We start from the raw sequence: 26,755 nt of genomic DNA on the forward strand, positions 1-26,755 counted from the left end.
CTTATAAAATATGCTTTCTAGATGGTACAGATTACAAACCCAGTTTTAAGGACTAAAACTTGCTTATTTCTTTAGTCTTCCAATTCTGACTTAACACTAAACAATAGTGAATATTTTAGGTTTAAAGCTAAACGAGTCCATGTATGTGTGACACGGAGCATCTGCCCCCTTTGAGCTGAAGTAAACTCAGCTGCAGGTATTTTATCTTCTGACCAAAGCAACACGCCACACACTTAGAGCTGGAACACTACACCCCCTCCATCAGGTGACAAGTACGGGTACTAAAAGCAGCCTCAGCCTCCAGCTGTCATCCCTAGAGGCTGGGCTGCAAAGGGCACACGTGAGGACGAGTCATTCTGCTAAGAACGAGCCTATCAAACCAAACCAACAGGAAAAGTTGAGTTAGAGATCAGGAGAAAACTTAACATCTGACCATTTAAGAATACACTGAAGACTGAGACAAGTACCAAAATAGGAAACACTGGGTAACCATTATGTGATTAAGAGCACTGCCCTGAGCTAACATTATCTAAGTTACAAACAACAAGATAATGGGTTAGCACAGGCCTGCTCAGAAGTCAAAAACTACAGATGACACATAACTACACAACTGTAACAAGCAGCTCCCCACAAACAGACTTATAACTCGAAATGGTTTCTGTGAATTAAACATCTGTAAATACAACAGGGGAACTCATTCAAGCGATCAGGTTTAATTCTTCAAAGCAAAGAATACTGCATAGAGCACACGTTCACTGCTATAGTTCCGTTTGTAAACCCTGAATTTCAAATATAAGGAAATTCACAGGACAGATACAAGGGGCTAAAACATGTTGGAAGTGCTCAAACTTACACGAGAGATGGAATTTGAAAGAGGCCCTTTTCACCTACCAGAGCAAAAATATAGGTAAGAATGAAGAGAAAGGGGTACTCTTGATACTGAAATACAAATTGGACCCTTTTTGGAGAGCGACTTAAAGCTGTGCTCATTGCAGTTTAAAATGTATCCACACACACTTCTATGTATCTGTTGCAGAAATACCTAGAGCCCAAGGATATTGACAGCTGTATTTGTACTACAATAGTACAGAGAACTGAGAAACATTTAAAATGTCTCAGAGACCGGTGAATCAATTTGTTATTTCCACACATGCAAATAAGGAAGAACTGATGTTTTGATATGGAAGGACACCTACCACCTACTGCTAAAAAAAAGCTGCAGAATGACTGAAAATTTTGATTTTTAAAAAGTATGTGTAAATAAGTGAATGAATGGATGTCTTAAATAGAAGTTATTCCTGAGAGTGGGAAAGGAAACAAGATTTCATTTTTATATACAGTGTTTGCGCAATTTATGAGTAGCACTTCTATAATTAAGGTAAGAGGGAGTGATTGGATGTGAGATTATTAACCTGCTAACCCACTGGAAGTTCAAAAGATGCCGAAAAAACCATTCAGGTCCTGCTGTAGCCTAGTATGGCCAACAAAACCGGCAGGTCTCAAAGGGACAAACCTTAACCTGGGGTTCTTTGTATTTAAAAAGCTCATTTTCTACATAACATACCCCCTTTCTCTTGTGCATTATCTAGACCATTTAGTAAATATTTTTCTTATGAGTTTCCCTAGGCCTCCACATTCAAACACATTACCAAAAATAACAGGAGATATAGGTATCACATTAGCCCCGAATCACAAGGTTACATCTTTAAACTTCCTAAAATCCTGTTCAAAGACTTCAAACGTTGCCTATAAAGTTCAGGTCCACCACTTTGCGAAGTGGAAAGAGTCACATCTTCCTTTCGTTTCTTAGACTGGCAACACACCTTTCATTCTTTTGCAAAGGACTCAACTTGATTTCTCAATGTGACTCTCCAAATAAATTTATTCAATAGGGGTGTTAATCACAACGTAAAGGAAAGTAGAACACTGATTATACATAAAATCCCCGCATCCAAAAATCTTTAGAAAATGCATATAAGAAACAACTTCACAAGCGTGCAGGTTTTAAATGGTAACCAACTTACGAGCACAATTTTAAAGTCACAGGAAGTACGCCCTGTGTGTCTCTAACGCACTTAACGTTAAACACTGTTAGTATAATATTTTCCAGGCTAGAATGCACTTTCCACTTGCCCTAATAAACCGAAGCCCAGATGGGAAATGTAACCAGAACTAAGTAAACATAATATAGACAGGAGAGCCAGAAGGTGGGCTAATGAACTGGGATGACTTCACAAGCAATAAGGCATTCTAAAAAAATGTTTCAACAAGCAGAAAGGTATGAAAAGTTAGATATTTGGAGGGTGTAAAATGCAACTACAGATCAGAGGAGGAAAGGGATTTCTTTGTGGATGCAATGGAGAGCGTAAGATGAGATAACGCGCCTCATGCTGCAGCCGCCTTAAAACGTGCAAACTTTGTTCTGGATGACAATCGACCATCAAAAACCAGAAACTCACTAGCGTGCTGCATAGCCCAAGATTAGGGGTCCAACCCAATGCCTAGGTAAAAAATGGACAAAAACAGGAAGAGCCACACACGCCGTGATTTCATTTTTTTCTCAACACCCACACAAAACAGTAGTTTCTGACAAGAATGTTCTTGGCAAAAAAAATAAGTTCCAGGAAGGTTTTTCCCTTGAAGAAAAAGGCAGCTCTATATGCAGATTACGAGGCAAAATACCAAACAATTTTTTTAAGGCCCAAATTTACAGCCCTCATATTTTGAGAACATCTAAACAACGTTTTTTTGGGGGAGGGGAGATCAAAGAAAAGATGACTGGAAACACTGTTCCTGTCTGGAATGCTTATTTCATGCTGTACCTGAAAATAAAATCCAACGTGGGCAGCTTACCTTGGCACTGGAAGCCTTGTTTCCCAAACCCCCTGAAAAACAAACAAGAAGATTTCTTAACATATTTTGTGTTGGATACCATATCTTAAGCCAGTTATGTAACAAAGCTTTCTAGTTAAAGGTTTGTACATGAAACCCAATGATGTGACAGGAAAACGTGCCTGAACAGCTCAGAGCACTGGGTCAATGCAACTTTAAGAAGATCTGACCTCCAAAGGCTCCCTAAGCTGTCTCAATGTATTCGAGTTTTTTTTTTTTTTTTTTTTAACACTGTTATCAATACTTAAATTTCAAGGCAAGAACATGACTATAAAGTTGTCGGCTACAATATTCAGGGAACAAGGAGAACCTGACCTTACGGTTAAAAAAAAGCTGAATTTGGTCCCTAAAGACCAACTGAAAATTGTTTCTCCCTAAAGACAACAAGCAGCTTCATCATTTGTTGTGAATGTAAGTATTTGTCTAGATATCGCCAAGCAGCGCCACTCTTAACATTAAACTTTGGCTTAAAGGAGCCACATTTTACAAACTATCATCCCTATTTTTCGCATGTAAGATTATGATCTAATTTTACCTAGAACCAAGGGCATTCAAAGCACATTCAGGAACTATTTTGTTCTTGTAAATTACTTTAGAGAATTTACTTTCTAAGCAGAAAACCCTGATGTGGACGTTAAATTGCAAACACCATTCCAAGTAGGATGAACTACATTAAAATTCTCAGAAGGTTATGAGTCATAATCTCTCACTTTACATAGCATTTTAAGTTTACAAAGCACTTCACATATCTTTATAGTTAACTCAGTCATCCCCACCCAGAAAATAATTAAACGCACTTAGTTTTAAAATATCAGTGCTTTAATATTTAAATGACTTGCAAATCAAGGACCCAGAAAAGAAAACTGAAAAATTAAAACCACTGCTCAACAAAGCTGGGGAATATTTTCCTGGAACTTCCAAGGGGTTGCTTTACAGCTAAGCAGAGAACTGTTTCAGGGATTACTCCGGGAGAAAGAGGCCGGGGAGATCTTTATTTTCCACTCTCATTACACCTGGTGACCTGACATGCCACGTCAGTTCACCAGGGGCTAGCAATTGATAGTGGAAAGTCTTCAGCGAGCCTGGATATACATGTTGCAAGTCCCTTTTCTACCTTACCTACTTCCTGCAAAAGCGATCAGTAGTCTAGCTGTTCCCTCTTAATGGAATTTCACAGCTGATACACGAGGCTGAAGACCTCCCCTTAACTAAATGCAATCTCCTCTCTGCCCTAATACTCCAAGAACTTAAATAGTCTTATCTACAACTACCTATGTGCTCCCTGGAGCACAACTGCTTCATACGCTGACTACACGTTGGAAACCATTCACGGAGGTAGCTGTGCTTTTCGTAAGTGTACTGTTGAGCTGATTTCTAAGACAATTAAGCACCTCATTAGCACCACGTGGGTGGGGCTCTCCTGGCGATGACCTTCCCAGGTGTGATAGATTCAGATAACGCCACACAAAGTTAAACACCTATTGATTAGCGCCATGTTTGTGGGCCTCGCCCTTAGAGACGATTTTCCCAGGTGTGATGGGTTCAGATAAAGCCACACATAAAGGAAAAGTTAAACACCTATTGATTAGCGCCATGTTTGTGGGCCTCACCCTTAGAAATGATTTTCCCAGGTGTGATGCATCCAGGTAGCGTTCTCCAGAGGGCCTCAACAAGATCCACATGCCAGCTGGCTGGTGGCAGGGCGCGCTCTGTGCTATGAACCTGGTGCCATTCCCCAGCCTGGCGGGGCGGGGGGGGAGGGGCAGGAGTTACGGAACCCTAGACATGTCTGACTTGGGGCGGGTGTCCTACATCCAAGAACAAGAAGTAGAAGAGGCAGAGTGGCTAGCAACCTAACTGGAAAGAACCTACTGCTCCTCCAACTGGAGCATTTGGACTACCTTTAGTTTCAGCTTTCTCAAATAAAAGAATTGAGAAGGAATCACTGACCTTTATGAAAAGGTCAGTTAATAAAAGGCCCAGCTCTCTCACGGGAAGAAAGCACATACACGATTTCCTCTAGTTTCACAGGGTTCAGAGAACCCGTCTCTAAAGCCCACCACTTACCCATTCCCCGTAAACCCCCGGGGAACCCCGAGTTAATTTCTGCGTTCATTGAAAGTTACCAGAACTCTGACACCTTCAGCCCTGCTAGCGTTTTTCTTACGGGCTCTGTCCTCACGCGCTGGGTTTTACCGGCCTGACCCCGTGCTGACGCGGGTTATTTTAAAGGACTCCATCCGCCCTTCTACCGTTTACCCGCTCCCTTTAGCTCCCCCCACCCTGCACGCTCTTAACAGTTGGTCGCCCGTCCGCTCTCCCCGGGCTCACGCAGGGAAGCCAGAGTCACTCCGTGGCCAACAGGTACGAGTTGCGGCAGGCAGGACCCAAGGCTGCAACGGAGCCGGAGCCCGAGCCCGAGGAAAAAGGCCGCGTCCACACCCGCGAAGCGCCCGGCCCCGCTCGCCCCCAACCCGGGCCGCGCCGCGCAGCCGCCGCCTGCCGCCTCCCAGACTCTTCCCTGGGGACCCGCCCTCCGACTCTCCGCGGCGCTCGGCCCTGACCCGCGGATACTCCCGGTCTGTTCCTGGGACGCCGGGGAAGGCTGGGGGGCCTCTGTGTCGCCCCCTGCCGCGGCGGGGGGCGGCCGGCCGGCAACTCCCGGCAGTCCCGCCCGCGTGCGTCCGGCCCGGCGCGCGCGTAGCGTCCCAGGCGAGTTGGGACTCCCAGCGGCTCCCCAAGTTCCCCGGGAGAGGCGGCCAAGACTGGGGAGGAGCGGCCCCGCGCCCCGCCGCGCGCACCCACCAGATAAAGTCGGTGCAGTGGCTGCAGAAGGTGGGCTGCTTGAAGAAGCGGGCGATGAAGCGGTGGTCCTTCACCTCGTGCACGTTCTTCTGTCTTAGCGCCCCTTTGCGGGCGAAGCGGTTGGCCACGTCCTGAGGCGCCGCCGAGTCGTTGGCCGGGAAGACGTCAGCCATGGTCCCCCCACCGCCTGCTACCTCCGCCGGGAGCGGGGGGCGCGGGCGGCGGCCGAGGCGCGGCAGGAGTCGGGCCGGAGCGGAGCCGCGCCGGAGCGGAGCCGCGGGCGCGCTGCTGGCCCCTCGCGCACTGACAGCGGCGCCAGCGCTGGCGCTTCCGACTCGGGCGGCGGAGGCGGCCCGCCCACCGCGCATGCTCCGAGCGCGGCCCGGGCGGGCGGGGGCGGGGGTGCGCCGGCGCTGGAGGAGTCGACGCCCCCGCGTTTTCCGCGCCGCCGGGGAGACAGAGGGGGCGCCCGGGCCTGGGAGCTAAAGGACGCCGCGGAAGCGGGCCCGTTCTCCGCCGCCACCGCCTCCTCCTTCTCCCAGCCTTCCTCCCCCTGGGCCGCCCGCTCCGCTCCGTCCACCGCACACGCCGTCCAGCTTGTCGTCGTCGTAGTCGCCGTCTTCCTCCTCGCAGACTCCGCTCGCCGCGCTCAGACGCTCACTTACCTCTCCCGCTTCCAAGACCCACCGTGTTTCTGGCCCAAGAGCCCAGCTTTTATAAGCTTGCATCAATTTGAGGTTTCACCTGGCTCCAATATCCAACCCCCGCCCCTCCCGGGCCACCACGCTGTTTATTATACACGGCAGGAGAAAAGGAGCTACTTTCAATTAAGGAACACGGGCCCTTTCACATGCTTCCAATTGAATTGTGCTTCACCTGCGTCTTGTATAGACGTCTAATTTGGATGTTAGGACGGTTAAAGGACTCGTCCTGGTTGTTTATCCCGTTACTCACTGACTACCACAGTTAAATCATGGATGATCAGGCTTTCTTGATTTTACAAGTCCAGAACCTTAATTTAGAAATCATTTTGCATCCTAGGCTAACAACTGCCTTACTGGCAGGTGCAGAGCGCAGCCAGTACATTTGTAAATTACCAAGTAAAACTGCTTGTGAAAGGGTGGCTGGCATGGGTCTTCGAGGACGCACGTGGGGTTGTACCAACTAATCACTTGCTGAATATTCATTAGTTCTGCCTGGAGGATGCTAAAATACATGAGGGAAACAACGTTTCATTACGGTTTAATTTCATCGTCAGATTCACTAAATTCACAAAACAACTTCATCTACTGAAGATAGCGAGAAAGGGAACATGTTTAATCCTTCGAGAGGTTTAAAAAAGCAAGAAAGCTTTCCTAAGATCTATACTATCTTAGAGCATATCACATAGACCAAATAGGGCTACCATTTTTTAAGATTGCCCAGTTGAACGCATGATGATAGGAATGTCTTTTATGTTTTGACACGTGTTAGTTATTGACCCGCCCTTAATGGGGCATGCACTTTGCTGGCTCACTTGCAATCTCTCCCGCCAATGTACTTGGAGCTTAAAGAGATTGCACCTGCTTGCTATCCTGGTCAGAAATTTTGCCAGTAGTGGTGGCCCCCTCCAGTCCAAGGGGGCAAAATAAAAGGAATGAAAAGCAGGGGATGTCGGGAATATTGAGCAAATTCTCTGCAAAACGCCATAAGCGTCTCACACCATGGTTGTTGATGGCTTAATACTTGTAAATCACATGGAACACGGTAGAAAGAAACAGATTCTTGCCTCACAGCCGTCTCTGCATCTAAGACCAAGGTCCTTTTACACCTTTTATGAAGACAAGCTTCCTTCTGTTTCCCTGAAACCTTGATATAAGGACAGAAGAAAAATATGGGAGAGCTGGAGGGAGGAGTTGCAGATGGGGTGATCTCTGAGCACAGTGACAGGCAAGATGAGCTAAGAATCAAGTGGACCTTGGCAGCAGCCTGGCCATCACCTGTGTGCGAGTGGAGCCACTGATCTCAGCAGTGGGGAGACCAGAGAGAGACAATACCTCTTTTCTTTCTGGTTGTGGCTTTGCTCTCTTGCCTCAGTGCTTACTGTCGTTCCTTATGGGCAAGGCGAGAACTCACTGGAAGTTTGTTGTTTGATGGCTGGGCTGAGCGTCAGTACTCTATTGCCTACAGATGGGCTCACTTGTGGCGCAGGGCGTGGGGTTACACCTGGGGCGGGGAATCCTCGCGCAGTGGAACACCACCCCCGGCAAGGACAGATGAGAGTGTGGGCCACAAGTGGCCCTGAAACCGAGCCAGACCCTGGGCACTCCTGGGCACAAAAGCCTTTCTGTGTCCCCCCACTTCTCAATTACAGGAAATAGGCTTCATTCAGCCTCCAGGACCTTCCCTGAGTTCCAACGGGCAGGTTCAAACAGTTACTAATCAGGGAGGGGAGGGGGATGCAGAGACCAGCGAGGAGCGGTCAGGAAACAATAGTGCAGCCTTGGCGCAGGGCGTTGGTCCCCCCCTCAAAGGATACACACATAATATCTCTGAGCTGTTTTGCAGATACTGAAACGCCCTCCAGGTGGGAGAAGTTAACTGCACGCTGCCCACAAGCACGGAGACCCCAGACCCGGTGGACCCAGAAGGCTGGTGATGCTGACTCCTGGTTACCTCGCCACCGACCAATCAGAAGAAGGTCCACGAGCTGACCACGGCTCTTTGAACCATTACTAGAAAACTCCTCACTACCCCCTCCAGGTTGGGATACACAGTTTTGAGGGCATGAGCCCGCTGTGCCCCCCTTTGCCTGGGAAAATAAAACTATCCTTTTCTGCTTCACCCAAAACCCTGTCTCCGAGATTTAATTTGGCGTCCGAGTACAGAGGCCAGATTCAGCTTCAGCCCCGGCAGCCCACCTGAGAAGGATCTCCATGGTGACACTAAAATGGAGGGGATTCCAGAAAGGGGAACTCCTGGGGAGGTGGAGTGGTCAGTGAGACATGGATGTTAGCAATGATGTTAGAGTCTGCTGTTTCCTGGGGAAAGTGCAGGAGAGCAGATATGGTAGACTGAACACACCGTTTGTGAGAGTCCTCCTCTGTGACTCCTGACCTTGAGGAGGAAGCCCAACACTCTTTGCAGAGGTGCTGCCTGGAGCAGACTTTAGGAAAACCTCAAAGCAAAATACCATCGATCCCTAATTAGATACACTGTATTATAAGAAGCCCATAATTCCCTGGTAAGGGAAAGCAGGATGTAAAACGATATTCAGAGATGCCATTTTTTAAAATGTATGTACACCCACATCTATATGATATAAATATGCCTGTGCAGTTACACACAGGTGTATACAAAGATATACATGGCAAAATGTTCATTTAAGTGACTATCTCTGGATGGTGGGAATATAAACGCTTTTCTGTGCAGGAAGAGAAGCCTTTGGCCTAGGGTTTACGTTTTGAAAGGGCATTGGAAACCGTAATTTTTAATGTTGTCACCAAAAGGAGGTATTTGTTATTTTTAACACAAAAGGTTTTATTGCCAGAAATTCACTGTTGTTGCCTGGAGTAGGGATGGTACTAATTTGCATGTGAAATGCTTGGGAAGTGTTTTCAGCTGCTGACCCTCACCTCCTCCTTAGCCCCAATCCACAAGTAGAAGTTAAATTCCTGAGCGGACTGCCCAAGGAAGCTTCTAGGGGTCCGGAGGTGCTGCTTCCTCCACAAAGTGTTTTTCCTCCACTTTCTCCCAGCTTTTCTCTAGTAACCATGGCACACACCAGATGGAGGATCCAGAAAACCTGGGTTCGAGTCCGAGCTTCAGCACTAACTGATTTGTGTAATTTGGATAAATTAACTTCTCAATTCTCTCTCTCTCCACCTGAAAATGGAGGTATTGATAACAACCCTAGGATTTTCTTAAGCATTTAACCCGACGATACATATATATAAATGTATACAAATATAAATAAAACCAGATGGTGGGTGGTAAATCCTAAAGCCTCCTACGAATGCAAGGTAGGACGGTGGGTCTCGGCTTTACCAAGCATGCATTTCGGAGAAGGTGAACGGTGAGACCCACCCCCCACCTTTGGGGCCCATGATTCCTCCAGAAGTGACAGATGCCGTGCCCTCCACTCCCAGTGGCTGTGACTTAGGAAGCAAAAGATGACCCACGGAAGGAGTACCAAAAATGTAAGCTGGCGTTCATGTTTTAAACCCACTGCATTTCCCACCACCTTCACCCTTAAAGTGCTTTTTATGAAAGGCCTGGATTCTTTGAAAAACCTAGTTGCAAGAGGACCCAAGCAGCTCTCATAGTCTTCCATTCACCTAGAATTGAACGGGAATGGGAGCAGGTACTTAGTTGCTTCCCTGAACCTGCCTGGGGGACGTATCAGCCCATGGAAGTGACAAAACTACGAATCCCATGTACCTGTCCCCCAGTTCCAACAATTATCAATTCATGATGAATCATGTTTCATCTGTCCCCTGCCTTATCTCTCGATCTCTAGATAATATCAATAAAAGCTTAAAACAAGGCAAAACATGCCAAAGTATCAACTCCAGGAGGAGACTTGGGGGGGTAGTTCTGTTCAGTATTTGTTGGTTTCACAGATATTCACATATCAAACATGCCAAAATACCAACTCCAGGAGGAGACTGGGGGGGGGGGGTAGTTCTGTTCAGTATTTGTTGGTTTCACAGATATTCACATAGCAAAACTCACCCAACTGTAGACTTTAAATATGCATGCAGGGACTTCCCTGGCGGTTCAGTGGTTAGGACTCCTCACTTCCACTGCAGGGGGCACAGGTTCGTTCCCTGGTCGGGGAACTAAGATCCCGCAAGCCATGTGGCACTCGGTCAAAAACTAAAATAAATCAATATGCGTACAGTTAACTTACATCAACCCTGTACTCAACAAAACTGTAAACATGTTTAAAGCTAAATAGCCAAGTCCACTAGTCCAAATAAACACGTGAACTGGAAGGCGAGGGGAAGAACCCGCGGGCCCTCCCACAGGGCTTGCAGCTGCCTTTCGCCGGAGGCTGAGGCAAGCCTCCTCTGTCCAGTAGGTGTGAGGGGCAAGTTTAGTTCCAGCCCCAAAGCACTCAGGGGCTCCATGTGTGTGTGGGGTGCTTCCAACCAGACTGTTCAAGCCCTCTGTTTTCTGCTTCCCCCCGCCCGCCACATTCACTCGGAACCCTGCACGTTCCGAGTAGGCTCTCAGAAACCACCCGCCCCCAAAGGCATCCCCTCCTCTGCCCCCAGCTACAGGGACTTTTACTCCTCCTCTCCTGTACTATTGTTTTTGTACTCTTTATTATATATCACTTTCAACATAAACCTTCCTCTATCTTTCCCTTCAGGGTAAGGCCTTCCATCCTCCTTCTAGGATTTTGCATCAGAGAAAGTCTAAGAACCGCCTGTTTTAAAAACGGTATTTTGGGGTAGAAGTGAGCATCCGGGTGGCTGAGCAGAGGGAGAGCGCTGGCAATTACAAGGCTCAATGCCTTTGTTTAACAATGAATGCTGGGTCCTGGAACGTTAATATCTTGCGTTTACTATATATATATACACATATATACATAGTATGCTATATATATATATATATCTGCCTTTGCGTAATTTACATTCTCTTTGGTGATTTGAGTGGGAGAGGGAAATTTGTGGACACTTCTACCCGGGAAAATTTAACTCATACACACTCTCACTTCTATTTTTTTTTTTTTTTTTTTTTTTGCGTTACGCAGGCCTCTCACTGTTGTGGCCTCTCCCGCTGCGGAGCACAGGCTCCGGACGCGCAGGCTCAGCGGCCATGGCTTACGGGCCCAGCTGCTCCGCGGCATGTGGGATCTTCCCGGACCCGGGCACAAACCCGTATCCCCTGTATCGGCAGGCGGACTCCCAACCACTGCACCACCAGGGAAGCCCTCACTTCTATTTTGATGATAGCTCTCATTTAACGCCCAGGCATGACCACCTTCAAAACTTTGATCTTGTTTCAGTCTGGATGTTTCCTGCTGTACGCAGTCATGGAGTAAAAATAGCACATCTCCCACCAATCGACATAGGGCAAAGATTCCAGGAAAACCTGGAGAAGCTGCTCAGAAGGTATGGCCCTCGAGGTTTATCTAGGTAAATCAGTAAGCGACGTGGCATCCCAACGTCCCCTTGGGAGGAGCTGTTTCCCAAGAGTCAGTGCAGCGATGACAGCCTGGTTCTTCTGAATGCACACTTAATTTTTCTGGCAAACTCTACAATCTGCAATTGTTTCTGTAGTTGGCGTGGCCTTAGAACTAGAATGGTGACACCTCCCAAAGCCTTGGAATCCTTTCAAATGTCATTCAAGTTTCTATGCGAGATATAACTCTAACAAGAAAGAATAGAAAAAGCATTCAGAAACACTGTTTATAAGTATGCATTGAGCACTTATGCTCAAGCACTGTTATAGGATATTGGGGATAAACAGTGAACGGAACAACAGTTTCAGTGGAGAGGTGGGAGTGTGTCAAAGCTTGCTTGGAGGCCCTTTAAAGAGGGGAGGGGACTTCCCTGGCGGTCCAGTGGTTAAGACTCTGTGCTTAATTGGTTAAGAGAGCAGGGGGCGTGGGTTCGATCCCTGGTGGGGCACTAACATCCCGCCAAAAAAAAAAAGTCTGGGGTGGGGGGGAAGAAACTGAAGTCAGAGATTAAGGGGTACTGTTGCAAGCAAACGTTTTTAAAGAATGGAGGGTGGTCACTGAAATCTAAATACATTTTTTTATAGGAAGATAACCTCATGTTTTTATGATCATGGGAATGACCCTGGAGAGGGAATAGTAAACAGGTATGTCAAATAATTATGTTGACTAAATACGGTTGATAGGTATTGGGGAAAAAAACCTTTTCCTCTAACCTCTTAGGTTGAGTGATGGGGGCATGTGAATTAAACTGACAAAAGAAATTAAGAGGAGAAAAGGCCAATTTTTTCCCCACGTACACAGAAGCAAAGAGAAAAATGTTACTTAAAGGGGTGGTTAGAATTTGAGGCTCATATTCCGTCTTAATAGGAGAAGACAAGGGGACCAAAGGGCACTTATGTAAGGTCAAAGATAAATGGGGGGCTTCCCTGGTGGCGCAGTGGTTGAGAGTCCGCCTGCCGATGCAGGGTACACGGGTTCGTGCCCCGGTCCGGGAAGATCCCACATGCCGCGGAGCGGCTGGGCCCGTGAGCCATGGCTGCTGAGCCTGCGCGTCTGGAGCCTGTGCTCCGCAACGGGAGAGGCCACAGCAGTGAGAGGCCCGCGTACCACAAAAAAAAAAAAAAAAAAAAAAAAAAAAGATAAATGGGCCCTTAGGAAAATAGATGGGAAATACGGTGTTTTTGTGACAAGGTCTGTTTAGGTGATCTCTTACCCCACTGATTCCATCTCCAGTGATAAAAGTTGTGAAACTCCCAGGGAGGGGATTTATGATAGTTGAGTCCTTTTGCAAGGATCTGCTTTTAGGTAGATAAGGAAGTTCAGAGAAAAAGCCTCTTCCTGCATCTGTGATTCTCAGATGACTTCAGCTCAAAATAATTTGAATGCCACAGTGGTGTGTTCTATATTTTGGACTCTGTGGTAGCGTGTCTATTAAAAACAGCCCAACTCCACAGGCATTCAGAGCAAAAGTCATTCTTGGTGTCACAGTTCCAGATTTCTTCTCTTTTGGAATGTCTGGCAATGACCTTGGCTAAGTGAAATGGTCACCTCAAATTGTAGGTCAGTTTCAATGTCTTCTCTTCAGTGGGTAAATGTCCTTCACTTCAGAGAGCTCTAGAATTAGCTCTATCAATGATAAATTAAACCTGCAGTATTTGTATTTTTGAGTTAAGTTTAGAAACTGTGTATACTCGTTCTCAAGAAAATTTGGCATATTAGAGGATTTAACAGATTCTAACTGAAAATGTGTAACTGAGTAAGGGATGTGGGCTGTGATTTTAAGTTGAAATCTCACAGACTTTGTAAGCAGCATGAAAACACTTAAGAGAATTTTAAGATTCACCAGGTTTTTTCCTTTCCAGTTTTATTGAGATATAATTGGCACACAGCACTGTATGAGTGTAAGGTGTACAGCATCATGATTTTACTTACACACATGATGAAACGATGACCCCGGTAAGTTCAGGGAACATCCATCATCTCATTTAGCACCATTTTTATGATTTGAATTCCCTAGATTTATAAGACTTACTTAAGTTTTAAGTCTTAATAAGGGGTCCTTTGTTTGCCAGAGAATTGACTGTTTATTATTGTTTATTATCCTCTTCCTCAAAGCATCTCTAAAGTGATTTGTAGGGACTTCCCTGGTGGCACAGTGGAAAAAACTCCATAATCCCCGTGCAGGGGGCCTGGGTTTGATCCCTGGTCAGGGAACTAGAGGCCACATGCCTGTCCCAACTAAGGAGTTTGCATGCCCCAACAAAGGAGCCCGCATGCTGCAACTAAGAAGCCCACGTGCTGCAGCTTAGGAGCCCTAGAGCTGCAACTAAGGAGCCCACGAGCCACAATTAAGGAGCCCACCTGCTGCAACTAAGACCCGGCGCAACCAAATAAATAAATAAATATTTTTTTTAAGAAGTGATTAGTAATAAAAGAGTACCATTTGTAAACTTAAAAGTTTAAGGAAGAACTATATTTTTAAATCTAACTTCAGTTAATTAAATATGAATGTTAAAAATATATCCTTCTGAATGTTTTTCTGGACAAAAGAATGATAAAAGTGACCCTCGGTGTCATAAAAACTCACATAAACAGCTTTCTGTGTTAATTTTATCTTTGCTGTACAATTTTATCTTATACCCACATTTATACAGGGATTTTTTTCTGTCCTTTTAACAAAGGTCTCAGAACCAGCAGGAAACCCAAGTTTCGTAGCTGGGGTACTGTGTGCACACACACTTCTAAGGGTGCTTGAGTTGCTTTCTTAAAAGTATCAAACACATATTCAGAATGATTTGAACTAAAGTTGTCAAATCTTGATTTATTACCTTTGAAATTGGGTGCTTCTCTTACCGTCTGGGTGTCAGTGACTGAAAAATGGTTTGAGCTAAGTATATATATATTTAATATCAATATATATTATTTAAATATATTAACTATATCAATATATTATTAATATAAATAATATAATATATTTAATATAAATATATGATTTAAATATCTATTAAATGTATTGTTAATATAAATACATATATTTAGCTCAAACCATTCATATATATAGAGAGAGAGAGAAATGAAGGTTCAATATTGATAAAACTGGCTTACCAATTGCTCCATAGCCTTAGAAAAAAATTTTTTAGTGGAATTTCAAAGGAGTGAATGCAGAAAGCACACTGTTTGACGAGAGCTGGTCTGTCCCGGAGACAGCTCCAGAGGAGGTCTGCTGAGGTAAAGTCAGATGACGGTATTTCCTGGCTCATTTGGACCAATGAAATATAAATTTGAAATTTATAAACATTGTCTCTAATAAATACCTCTCGTTGACAGTAAGATAATTTAGCTCTCTATAGCTGACCTAAAATGATTTAATAACTTGTAAAGTTTAACGAGAGAAATGACAATAAAAAAGCATTTAACATTTACCAACATTCCTGACTATGTCCCAGGAATTATTTTAAGTTCTTTACAGGCAACTGTCAACTCCTTCAATCCCCACATCCTCTGAGGGGTATTATCCCCATTCAACCTATGAGGGACAAAGGGGTGCTGAGCTGAGAGGAGGTGAAGTTATGTATCTACTATTGCTCAGGTAGCAACCAGCAGAGTTGAGATGTGAACCCTGGCTGCCCGACCAGCAGCCCACGCCCTACACCCACCCACTAAATGGCTTGCAGTCCATGGCCAGCGCCATCATCATTTTTCATGTCAACTCTTATGGCTACACAAGAGGAATTCTCCCAGGTTGGTCCTCTCAACTGTAGAGTGGGATTTTTTATTTCATTTTTTCCAGTTTAGGAGATCTGGGTGAGGAACCAACGAACGCTGCTGCTGACAATGTAAATATTGAAAGAGTCAGAGAGAAGCCAGTCTTCCATCTAGTGGTGCAGGAATGGCTTTCGGTGACTAAACATGGAGCTTCCTCATGCAGCTCAGAGAAGGAATAAACAAGCAAAACAAATGTTTCAAGGCAGCTGAGTCACCATCTATTTGCTACGTTTTTTTTCTTTTGATAGAGTGTGTAATTTAGCTCAGAGCACTTGGACTACAGGAAGATGGTGTAAAGGAACACAAACTCCCATGCTTGATACTTCGTAATTCCACAGTGATATCAGTTTTAACTAAGGATCATCATTTCTTCTGTGCAAGTTAAGAACGGAGACATGCATAAGCTTCTGTGGCTGGGAACTATCTTGTGTTCCATCATTTTCTGTGCTCTCTAACATGGACCCGGGAGGGTGCTTCTCTTATTTGCAATAGTTTAACTTATGGACAGAACATGGTAAAGAAAGGTGATGTTATGGACTCTGACAAAGTTAGCAACAAATGGCAAGTTTGTTTTATGGTTTTTAATTGCTTTTCCTCTGCCATTTCTTAAACACAGACTAGCAAATTCAGTAGAACAGATAAGTCTTAAACTCAACAGTTAGAATCTCAAGTACTATTCATGAGACTGTAGAAAGACTTGAGCCAGATACACCTAGTTTTCTACCATAGATGTAACATGTTGCAAATGAAATCTGCTGTTATTCCTTCTAAGGAGTTAGATGTCTGACCATTAAGACAAAAATTCCTCTGCAACAGTTTCTGTCGGGCTTTGTCTGGATAAAGATAACCAGGCAGGCCTTGGGTAGAGACCACTGGGACGGCTGAGTTTGTCCCCACTTTCCTCTTCTCCAAATCGGTAGTGGCCGGCTCTCCCCTTAGCTAGCAAGTGCTTCCTGTTGCCCTGATCCCTAACTTTTCCGTTTTGCTTCCATGTACTCTGGGGATTCACCTTTTCATATTTAGGCTCACCAACCGCAAGCTTCGTAAAATCCTTTCTTGGAAACTTCCTGCTTTGTAGCCTAGCACCTAGCACATTGCAGCTTTGTTCATTCCGCAGCCAATAAATACCCCTGGAGGTCCCACCATGCACAGGCACTGGGGATACAGTGGTTACGAAATAAAGTCCCTTCTCTTACGGGGCTTCCATTCGAGTGGGCTGGGCTGAACTCAACCATCAGAACCCAAAACGGAATCTGTTACCAGCCTTCCATACTTCGACGCAAATCTTTCATCTCTTGTTAACTTCCTCACTTGATCTTATTTGTGTTAAATAAGATCTATGTATTGTCTTTCTGGCTTTTTAGAGAAACCTGCCTGAGCAGGAAAGGGGGAGAAGATTCAGGAGGACAGGAGGCCTGCTTGCCCCTGGCATCATTTCAGTTTTGATGAGGGCCATGGAAGTAAGTCCCACTTTTGGGGCCTGTGAAATGGGAGATTGTCGGGGCGGGGGGGTCAGTCAGCCTCTCTCCTCTTCCCCCCACTTCCTTGTTCCTGCCTCTTCCGGGAGGCTGGTTCTCAGGGAGCACCGGTTTCTGAGGGATGCTGTCCAGCCTCTCCCTTTCTGTGCTCAAGGTTGCAGACTCTAGAACCTGCTCTGCCCATCCCCCATTCTGCTGCCTCCCTGCCCCCATGTCCCTGAGACCCCAAATGTGCCCCAATAGCCCCCAGGGAAGGCACCTTTGTGCCACATCATCTCAAGCATCGTGGCTGGAGTCCACAGCTCAGGGTCTTGATTCTATTTGGACATCTGGCCAGGTCTTTGGAATCAGAGATGAAAGCCAAGGTTCCTGTCTTCAAGGAGCTCAGGGTCGACCTGTTTTTGTCCAATGACTCATGATCTTTCGAAGGTGCTCTAACTTTACTTCTGACTGATTTCCCATAAATGGTCTTCCACACTTGAGTTTTAAGTTCTTATGATTCCCAATTCAACCAATTAATCATCTTTAAACAAGTGCTAAGGTGAACTTGAAGAGCCATTACCTGAAGAAATTCTTTATGGAATTAAAAAAAGGATTTAGTAAAAACCATTCACAACATTTTTAATGTTTCTAATTTATCCTCTTATGAAATTGAATTTTCAGATATAGGGTCTCTTTAAAAAGTATACCTAGGGAATTCCCTGATGGTGCAGTGGTTAGGACTCACACCTTCATTGCCAGTCCCTGGGTTTGATCCCTGGTTGGATCCCACAAGCTGCACGGTGCGGCCAAAAAAAATAAAACCAAATAAAAATAAAAAGTATAACTATATCCGTTTCTACCTACTCCAGTATCTAGAAAACATTGGATTATTGGGCTAAACTATCAAACACCAACCACTTTTTTTTTAAAGAGCCCTTTGGTGATAGAAAATAGCTTAACAATCACCAGTTTGCCTCGTGTCACTTCATATGAGAAATAAGTAAATATATGTACAGTTGACCCTTGAACAATACAGGCTTGAGCTGCACAGGTCCACTTACACAGATTTTTTTAATGATATTATTTATTTATTTATTTTTGGCTGTGTTGGGTCTTCGTTGCTGCGCACGGGCTTTCTCTAGTTGCAGCGAGTGGGGGCTACTCTTCGTTGCGGTGCGCGGGCTTCTCATTGTCGTGGCTTCTCTTGTTGTGGAGCACGGGCTCTAGGCAAGCAGGCTTCAGTAGTTGCGGCACACGGGCTCAGTAGTTGTGGCTCGCAGGCTCTAGAGCGCAGGCAAAGTAGTTGTGGCTCAGGAGTTAGGTTGCTCCGTGGTATGTGGGGTCTTCCCAGACCAGGGCTCAAACCCGTGTCCCCTGCATTGGCAGGTGGATTCTTAACCACTGAGCCGCCAAGGAAGCCCTTACACATAGATTTTTAAAAATCTTTTTATTGAAGAATAGTTGATTTACAATGCTGTATTAGTTTCAGGTGTACAGCAAAGTGATTCATATATATATGTATTATACATATATATACGTGTGGGTATATATATATATTCTTTCTCAGATTCTTTCCCAATAAATATAGTACCTATATATCCACTTTACAGATCTTTACATGAACTAAGTGTGAGGAAAAGTTTGTGTTCGATTAGGGATCCCAGGATGTGTAATCAAAAGAACTAGGGTCTGAGTCCTGACTCTATCCAAAGCGTTCCAGCTTCCCGCCCCTGGTGAGTCATCGACCCCTTCCTTTGTTCTTGCAGCAGAGATAGTGGTCTGCAGACTTTTGACTGTGTGGGAGGTAGGTTCCGCACCGCCCACGTTGTTCAAGCGTCAACTGTATTTTCAGGAAGGGCGTGCAGAAGATGGAGAGAGCATCTCTTGTTATTCTCTCTTCTCGCTGCAGCCAGATTGCCTGGAGGGACATGCAAAACGGATTCATAGTTATTGGGACAGATTCCACGTGGGCTCCAGCTGCAGCCTCCGAGGTGCTGGGATGCTTACCCATCCACGCAGAACCAGGCAGGGGCTCCGAATGAACCAGTCTCTGAGCTCGAAAATCTCCACTGACAGGTGGGGATGCTGGGGCCAGAGGTTTGCAAACAACACAAAGTAGAGTCGGTATGATTTCTCCTGGGGCACCCAGCTAATTACAACCAAAACTGTTTCCCCTCACATTTACAGGAGCAATGCCTCACCTTTCCCCTTCACGCTTGCCAGGTGCCTGTGACATCTAGAACCAAACAGAGCAACTCAGAAGTTAGGACCCACCCCCGAAACCCTGCCATCCGCATTTCCACTTGGTGCTCTTGCTGACAGAGGTGTTTGGGCGTTTACAATAGGTACATCAGCTTGAGGGAAACAGCAACGATATGTTTCCGGTGAATCTGGGCCAAGGGGGTGAGTTTTTCAAAAACACTCTCTGCTCTTGCCCCCTCTTTTGCAGGGGCTGTTTTTTGCTTTTATTGAACTAGTTTCTGTTTTTTAAAAGAAGGCTCGGTTAGATACGTGGTCAAAGACAAATAGTAGAGAAGTGTCTTCTCCCCGCTGCCCCCTCCCTTCCTGTTCCCCACGGGTAACCTCTGTATGTACTTGCCTTTTAAAGAAAAATATTCGTGTTGCACAACCCAGTGTCTGGATCCAGTTTTTAAAAAGTGAAAGACAAATGCTTCCGAGGAGCTGCCACCACTGCTATAGCCCACGCTCTTCTCTCTTTGAAAATATCAGCCACTGGTTCCACCAGACATTTGGAATGAAAAGATTAACCAGTATCGCAGCTTAGGATACCTTTTTCTAACTACATCAGATCGTGTCTTTTCACATTCACTCAGCCTTGGGAGAGATCAATACGTGTTTGTTGATCAAATAGGTTATTTTTGGTTCACTAAAGAGCCAATTAATGGGAAAATAAATAAGCATATAGCCATCACTCTTGGCTTCTTTCACCACCTAAAATGTGTTCTGGGGCAGGTTTCCACAAATGAAAGAATCTCACTGCATGATCAGAAATGTAACTGGTCCAGAGAGAGGGAGAGAGAGGGAGAGAGAGACAGAGCTGAGGCTTGTTCTTGGAAAGGCCGCCAGTGGATTCATTCCAGAATTTATTACTGTTTCATTACTGCTAACAATCCAAGTAAGGGCCAAAACCCTCTTTTACTTCTTAGGAAAAAGATTGGAGCAATAGCAGAAAATGCCCGTGTCTATTAGAAACTCCACCAATGTCAAGTTGCTCTGAAAGTTGCTACTCTTTTATCAGTTGTCTGAGAGATTCTATAAATGGAGCACGTGGCTGCTGGACCCCATCACTCTGCCTGCAGGCTGAGCACCCCGGCTGGTGGGGGGCTGGCTGAGCTCCCGGAAAACCGAGACAGACGGCAAAGCAGTGGGTTCCTCAAGCTCTTCCTTGTGAGGATTTCGACTAGTAGATCAGTGGTACTTGACAGAAAGACAGATCTGGACTTTGTAAAAAGCAAGCAGCAGTTCCATGTCTCTTTTGTGACCTTGGACCCAAGTGAGTAACTGACGTTTCTTTAGCCCCTTGATAGCACTTCACAAACCCTCCAGAAAATAATAGAGAGAAAAAGTGCTTTGGAATCCAACAGATCTAGTCATTCCCAGGGGCACTTCACTTAGCTGTGTGACCTTGACCGATTACTTAAACTCTGTGAGCCTCAATTTCCTCTTCTGTAAAATGAGTGTAATAATGTATATCACTACAAAGGCTGCTGGGAGAACTGAGACAATGTAGTTGAGACCCCAAGTCCAGTACCTGGCACATAAGCAGGTGGCCAAGAAATATAAGCTCCCTACTTAAGACACGTATATTGGAAATGGAAGAAAGGAAGGATCATAAAGGAAGAATAAAAAGACAGGAAGGAGAAAGCAAGGACCGTCAGGAGAAAGAGTGAGAACTGAACAGCTTTGTGTCAAGGAGAAAATCCTCCGCGCTCAGCCTCAGCTGGTACGTATTTCTTGGGACCTGCTTACCCCTCCTGAGGTTCAGCCTTTGGCCATTCCGTTCCTCGTTAGCACTTTCCCCAGGAAGAAGGAGAGAGAGAGACCGAAGCTCAGATCCGTCAATTTAACAGTTATTGAGTCTTGTCAGGACGGAGCCGGGAGAAGAGAAGACACAGTGAAAATGAAGGCGGGAGCTGTGTGCGTATCTCCTCTCTCTCTCCTTCTCATTGCTCTTTACTCAGAGGGCTCTGTGGGGAAGTCTGGGTCCTACATCCCCACCTCCCCACTGTCCACTCATGGTTTAACCCTTGTCACCTGTCTTCAATCACACTCCGCTCCCAATCCAGTGGCTGCTGAGCTTTTGCCCCTGCAGAGCTCACTAGGAACCTCCTGGTTGCAAAATCATACAGCATTTTCTTAGTCCGTGAGTGGTACCGGCACGGCTCTTCCTGCAACTAACTACACTCCTAAGTTTCTGGGGAGACCGTAGTCCACCCAAGCCCACTTGCCTCTTCTTCTTCCTTGCCATCCTACTCTGGAGGCGATGCACCCAGCTGAGAGCACATCCCAGACTCCTCAGCAGCTAAAAGCGTCCAGTGAGATGTAAGCAAGATGATGCCCAGGGACGGGCAGCCTGGAAGGTTCTCAGCCAAGTCTTCGGGTAGCTTGAACCCTGACTGTAGCCTCCTTTTCCGCCCAAACTTGGGGGACCTGAGATCATTAAGGAAACATTTTCCTAGGACTTACATGGATTCAGCCCTGATGAAATTCTCCCTCGTCCCTAGCCCAGGTGTGGGGTGAGTAACCTGAGTGTGTGGGTGAGGGTGCAGCTCCACTCTGGAGGCACCCGACGAGGAAATGGAAAATCCATTTGGGAGAAGAGGGCTTCTGGGTGAAGCCTTGGGAATGACTCTTGGTGTCCTTCCTGGTGGCGGGTGACATATCCAGACCTGCCAGGAGCAGGGCGGGGGAGCAGCCGTGGGAGAACCCCACCCTCAAGCAGCAGAGGTCCGGCTGGAAGGATGGGGAGGACACGCCCAGGCTCCTGCCCTCACCTGGGGAGTCTGAGGAAGGCTGGGAGGGTGGGGAGGCAGCCAGCCAGCCTGAAAGCTCCGCCAGGGCCAGGGTGCTGGCTCTATCAGCGGGGCTGGACGGGGGGGGGGGGGGGGGGGGCGGGCGTGGCGATGAGCGGGCTGCGTGTACAGGAGCCAAGTAGGAAGGACGTGCAGAGGTCACCGGGGAGCTCTCGTCATCAGAGCAGGCCACCGGGCTTCCATGAGTCACTGTGGCATCGTGCGCAGCCCCCGCTGGCTGGGTTTTCTCAGTGACACAGCTTCCTGATGTTGTGGTCACTCCACTGGCTGACCTGGAAGTTGGCACCAGCTGTTGAATCATCCACAGGAAAGACTGTCTCAACACCTCCACCAGATAATCCGCGGCAGGGCGGGGGCGTATATGTAGGAGCCGGTGAATTCCTGTGAACTGGGGCACATTCTGTTTCTCTTCCGAGCCTCAGTTTCCTCAGCTCTAAAGTGGAAATGATAAAGCAGCTTTGTTGTAACGACCCACTGAGGTCACGTATGTAAAGCAGCAGATCTCAAACTTCATCCCTCTCAAGGGCGTTCATCTTGTTAAATTTTTATTAAATTAAAAAACGTTTTAAATTAAAAATAATCTTTTCATATTGTTAAAATACAGGTGACAGGGCCCTACCTCCAGAGTTTCTCATTGAATCGGGCCAGGTGGGGCCTGAGAATCTGCATTTTGAACACATTCCCGGGTGATGCTTCTACTGCTGTTTGGGGGACGCACTTCGAGGACCCCCCGCCGGAAAACTCACGGGCTTTTCTGGTGGTTTTAAATGTGGTTTTCACGCGTGCCTTTTCTTCCTCCCGTTCATGCAGTGGGCGTCTGTAACACAAGGCTTGGACTGATGAATCAGGTTCTGGTGCACATACTGTTCATAACTGCTCCATCCTTCTGATACCATCCTTCTGGTATCATCCTTCTGGTATCATCCTTCTGATACCATCCTAATGTTTGTGCAAAACTTTCACGAGTGTACTTTTACTAGATCTTCACCAAAACCTCACTTTGCAGATGAAGACACTGAGGTTGAGAGAGCTTCAGTAACTCGGTCAGACTCACGCAGCTGGCCGGTGGCAGAGCCTGGACTCAAACGCGTGTCTCCTGAGCCCAAAGCTGGGGTTCTTTCCACCAGATACGGCTGGCCTCATTTTTTGTTGTTATTATGACCTGATAGGAAGGCAGTTCCCCCCCCCCCGACCGTTGCCATACGTCTTTAATAGGTGACTGGCTCACTGCCAAGTCCCTAAGTTGAAAGGCTTTGTCACTTCCAGCCCGCGGAGCGCCAGGATCTGCAGGTGTGGCTGGGTTTTTAGTGTTTGTCTCCGAGGCACGCTTGGTTTTAACCAAGGAATAAGCTAAAGCAGCTCCTTACCTGAGAAAGGCTGTCCTGCGTGGACCTTCCTCTCTAACAAGGATGCCCCCTGTCCTGTAGGACCATGTTGGAGCCGATGTGTCAAGGATGAAAAAGTTTGGAACCATGGTCATTCAATAAAACTGCTGAAAAGCACGTGGAAATTACTTTCTATCCAGGGAAAAGGAGAGCCAGCCACTTCACCACGTTCAATCAACAAAACTGCTGAAAAGCACATGGAAATTACATTCTATCCAGGGAAAAGGAGAGCCAGCCACTTCCCAGGGATGGGAAGTCCACAGGGCTGGAAGACACGCAGCTGGCTTCATCTGCAGGAGGCTTGGAGCCAAAAAGAAACTCTCACTTCAGTGCAATTAGGGAATCAGAGCTTGGCCAGGAGCAGCAGGGAGGAACGGCTGGGGGAGGGGAAGAGGCCAGCCTCTGGACCGGACAAACCCGTCTGCCTGACTGGGCCCCTCCGCCTGCTGGGAGCCCCGGGCACATCCCCAGCCTCTGACTGCACTTGCCTCTGGGGTCTGTCGTGGAATTAACTAGGAAAGGGCGCACAGAGCCGGTTACTGCTCCAGGCACCGCTCGTGCCGGGATCACCTTGCAGTGGACGTTTGTATTTGTCTTAGTTTGGTGGCGCTGTTATTTTGGTTTTTTTCTGTCTTACATCAGAACACTGTCCTTATTTGGAAGTGATATCTCTCCATATAAAATACTGTGGTGGAGAGGGGTTATTCAAGGGGGTCGTGTTGCCACCCTCAGGGGCAGAGCGGGTGGTCTGCAAATGCCGTGGCTGGGCTTCCTGCTGCCTCCCCTCCTGGGCCTCTGTCTTCCTAAAGAATCCACGGGCTCCCTGGTATCCTTCCAGTACATTCCTGGGTGCTCGCATCCGCCAGAGTCACTTGTTGTTACTTGCAGCCTGACCGATACACATCTAGACTAGAATCAGCACAGCAGCTGTCTCAGGGTACTCTAGACTGTAGCCATGTACTAACACAAATCCTAGGGCCAGACTTCGTAGTATGGATGTGACTGTTTTTAGGCAAGGTTCGGCCTTTGTTAACAGCAAAATTAAAGAGGTCCAGTTGGTGATTCAAGAAAACTGTGCTCTGAGCAATGCCTGTCCTTGGTGGAGGTGGGAGCGGGGGCGGGGGCCACCTCTTCTCCCTTTGCGTGTTGATAACGCAGTTACTCTGACTGCAGGGCTGCCTCACTGGCTGGCAAATCCGTGTGTTTCCCAAAGATGCTGAAAGTAATGAGAAGACAAGAGAGCCATCTTGGCCTCCTAAAATCAAGCCTGCACTTCACAGCAAGATCAGAGAGAGTTACCAGGAAAAACATAGGTCTTTAACTAGGGTTATTCTCACCACTCCTCACTTGCTCCCATCCCTGGGAAGGGCAGGGCAGCATGACACGTCCAGAAGCTCCTTGCTGGGGCAGCTGGAGAAATAACCAAATGGGAGCTGCTGGGAGGGAGTATGGCAGGCAGAAATGGCCAGAGGGGGGCGCTGTTCCCTCGGAGCATGCATTTGGGTGCCTGGCCTGCAGTACCTCTGGCCAGTGAGGGGTGCTCTGTGCAGGGTGCTTCTGAGACACCCCCACCCTGGCCCAGAGCAGTGGTGCCTGGGAGTCAAGGACCATCTCTTGGCGGTGACCAGGGCGTATCGACAGCATCTTGGAGCCCAAAGAACAACTTGAAAGATGGGGGCCATCCTGATCGCAGGCTGCAGCCCCAGCCCCTGCCCGGTTGTCTAACGCCGCAGAAGTTGGGGGCCTTTATAACCAAGAAGAGGAAAACTGGACCCTCCAGAATCTCTTGAGACTGGATTTTCTGCAGTCACTAGGTAGGGGCCAAAAGCAATTTAAACTTGATTTTGAGACATAAAGTAACAGGACCCCCAGTGCAGAATCCATGCTTGACATGTAACTTTTTCACTTCACTTTCCAGCCTTCGCCGTAGTCAGTCAATTACAGCCAAGTCAGGCGTGCACGATGATTTTCATCGCAGAAGCCATCTCTGTACGCAGACTCCACAGCAGAGCTGTGTTCCGTGTTTTTGAGCAAACGGAGCTCCATCTCGGCCCGACGCGGGTCTGTAGCCCTGGATTCCCTCCTCCACTCAATCTTTGCTGTCGTCTCTTTCTGGCTGCTTGAGATCCCTTCCTTGATTCTTCAACCGACATCACTCCCAGGTGAGGGTGGTCCTCTCTTTTTGGCTCCCTGGGGGCCTTCTGGGAACTCAGGACTGTGTCCCAGCCCTCAGATCAAAACGTGATCTACTTGGGCATCCGAAGAAGCTACAAGTCCCCAGGCCAGCGATCCACACTCCTGTAGTGCATCGCGATCACTTGGAGGAACGTAAAAATCCATCCAGGTCTTGAACGGATGCCCTCCTGACTCAGAGGCTCAGGCAGAGGGCCGGGCATCTGTGTGTGAAGTTCTGAAGTACAGCCAGGTTCAGGGACCATTGTCTTGGCCAGAGATTTTCAAGCTGCCCACTTCCTAACCACAGAAGAGAACCAGCCAGGAGCTCTGGGAAGAGTCTGGGTCCATAGCTCAACTGTCCACAAAGCTGAAATGCCTTTGAAGTCTGGTGTTTTGTCTTAAAACTCATTTGTATTCTGATTTCTTAAAGTTCATTTCTGCCCCCTGACCACTCAGGATTTTGGTTGGAAGTGGGGTGGGATTGGAATAGAAATAACTATTTTCAATTGCTACTCCTGAGATTATTCTATAATCACCTGAAAAGCTTTTTTTTAAAATTAAATACAGGTGATTTACAATATTGTGTTAGTTTCAGGTGTACAGCTTTCGATTCTTTTCCTTTATAGGTTATTACAGGCTATTGAATATAGATCCCTATGCGATACAGTAAATCCTTGTTGTTTATCTTATGTATAGTAGGGTATATCTATTAATCCCAAGCTCCTGACTTATCCCTCCCCGACCCATGTCCCCTTTGGTAACCATAAGTTTGTTTTCTACGTCTGTGAGTCTGTTTCTGTTTTGTAAATAAGTTCATTTGTATTACTTTTTAGATTCCACGTATATATGATATCATATAATACTTGTCTTTCTCTGCCTGACTTAATTCACTTAGTATGATAATCTCTAGGTCCATCCAAGTAGCTGCAAATGGCATTATTTCATTCTTTTGTATGGCTGAGTAATATCCCATCGTATACATGTACCACATCTTCTTTATCCATTCATCTGTCATGGGACATTTAGGCTGTTTCCATGTCTTGGCTA

General features: G+C 46.7%; 1 protein-coding gene across 1 annotated transcript in view; it reads right to left on the bottom strand.

Moving 5' to 3' along the window:
- Positions 1 to 5,987, bottom strand: part of PRKCA (protein kinase C alpha) — a 366,741-nt gene extending 360,754 nt beyond the window's left edge. The window contains exons 1-2 of the mRNA XM_030837966.2: positions 5,698 to 5,987; positions 2,854 to 2,885 (exon numbers count right to left, since the gene is read on the bottom strand). Coding sequence (XP_030693826.1) covers positions 2,854 to 2,885; positions 5,698 to 5,870 — 205 coding nt within the window. The 5' untranslated portion in view covers positions 5,871 to 5,987. The remainder of the gene's footprint in view (positions 1 to 2,853; positions 2,886 to 5,697) is intronic.
- Between the last annotated feature and the right edge of the window lie 20,768 nt (positions 5,988 to 26,755).

The sequence above is a fragment of the Globicephala melas genome, chromosome 20 (genome assembly GCF_963455315.2).
Source record: "Globicephala melas chromosome 20, mGloMel1.2, whole genome shotgun sequence".
Classification (NCBI taxonomy): Eukaryota; Metazoa; Chordata; class Mammalia; order Artiodactyla; family Delphinidae; genus Globicephala; species Globicephala melas.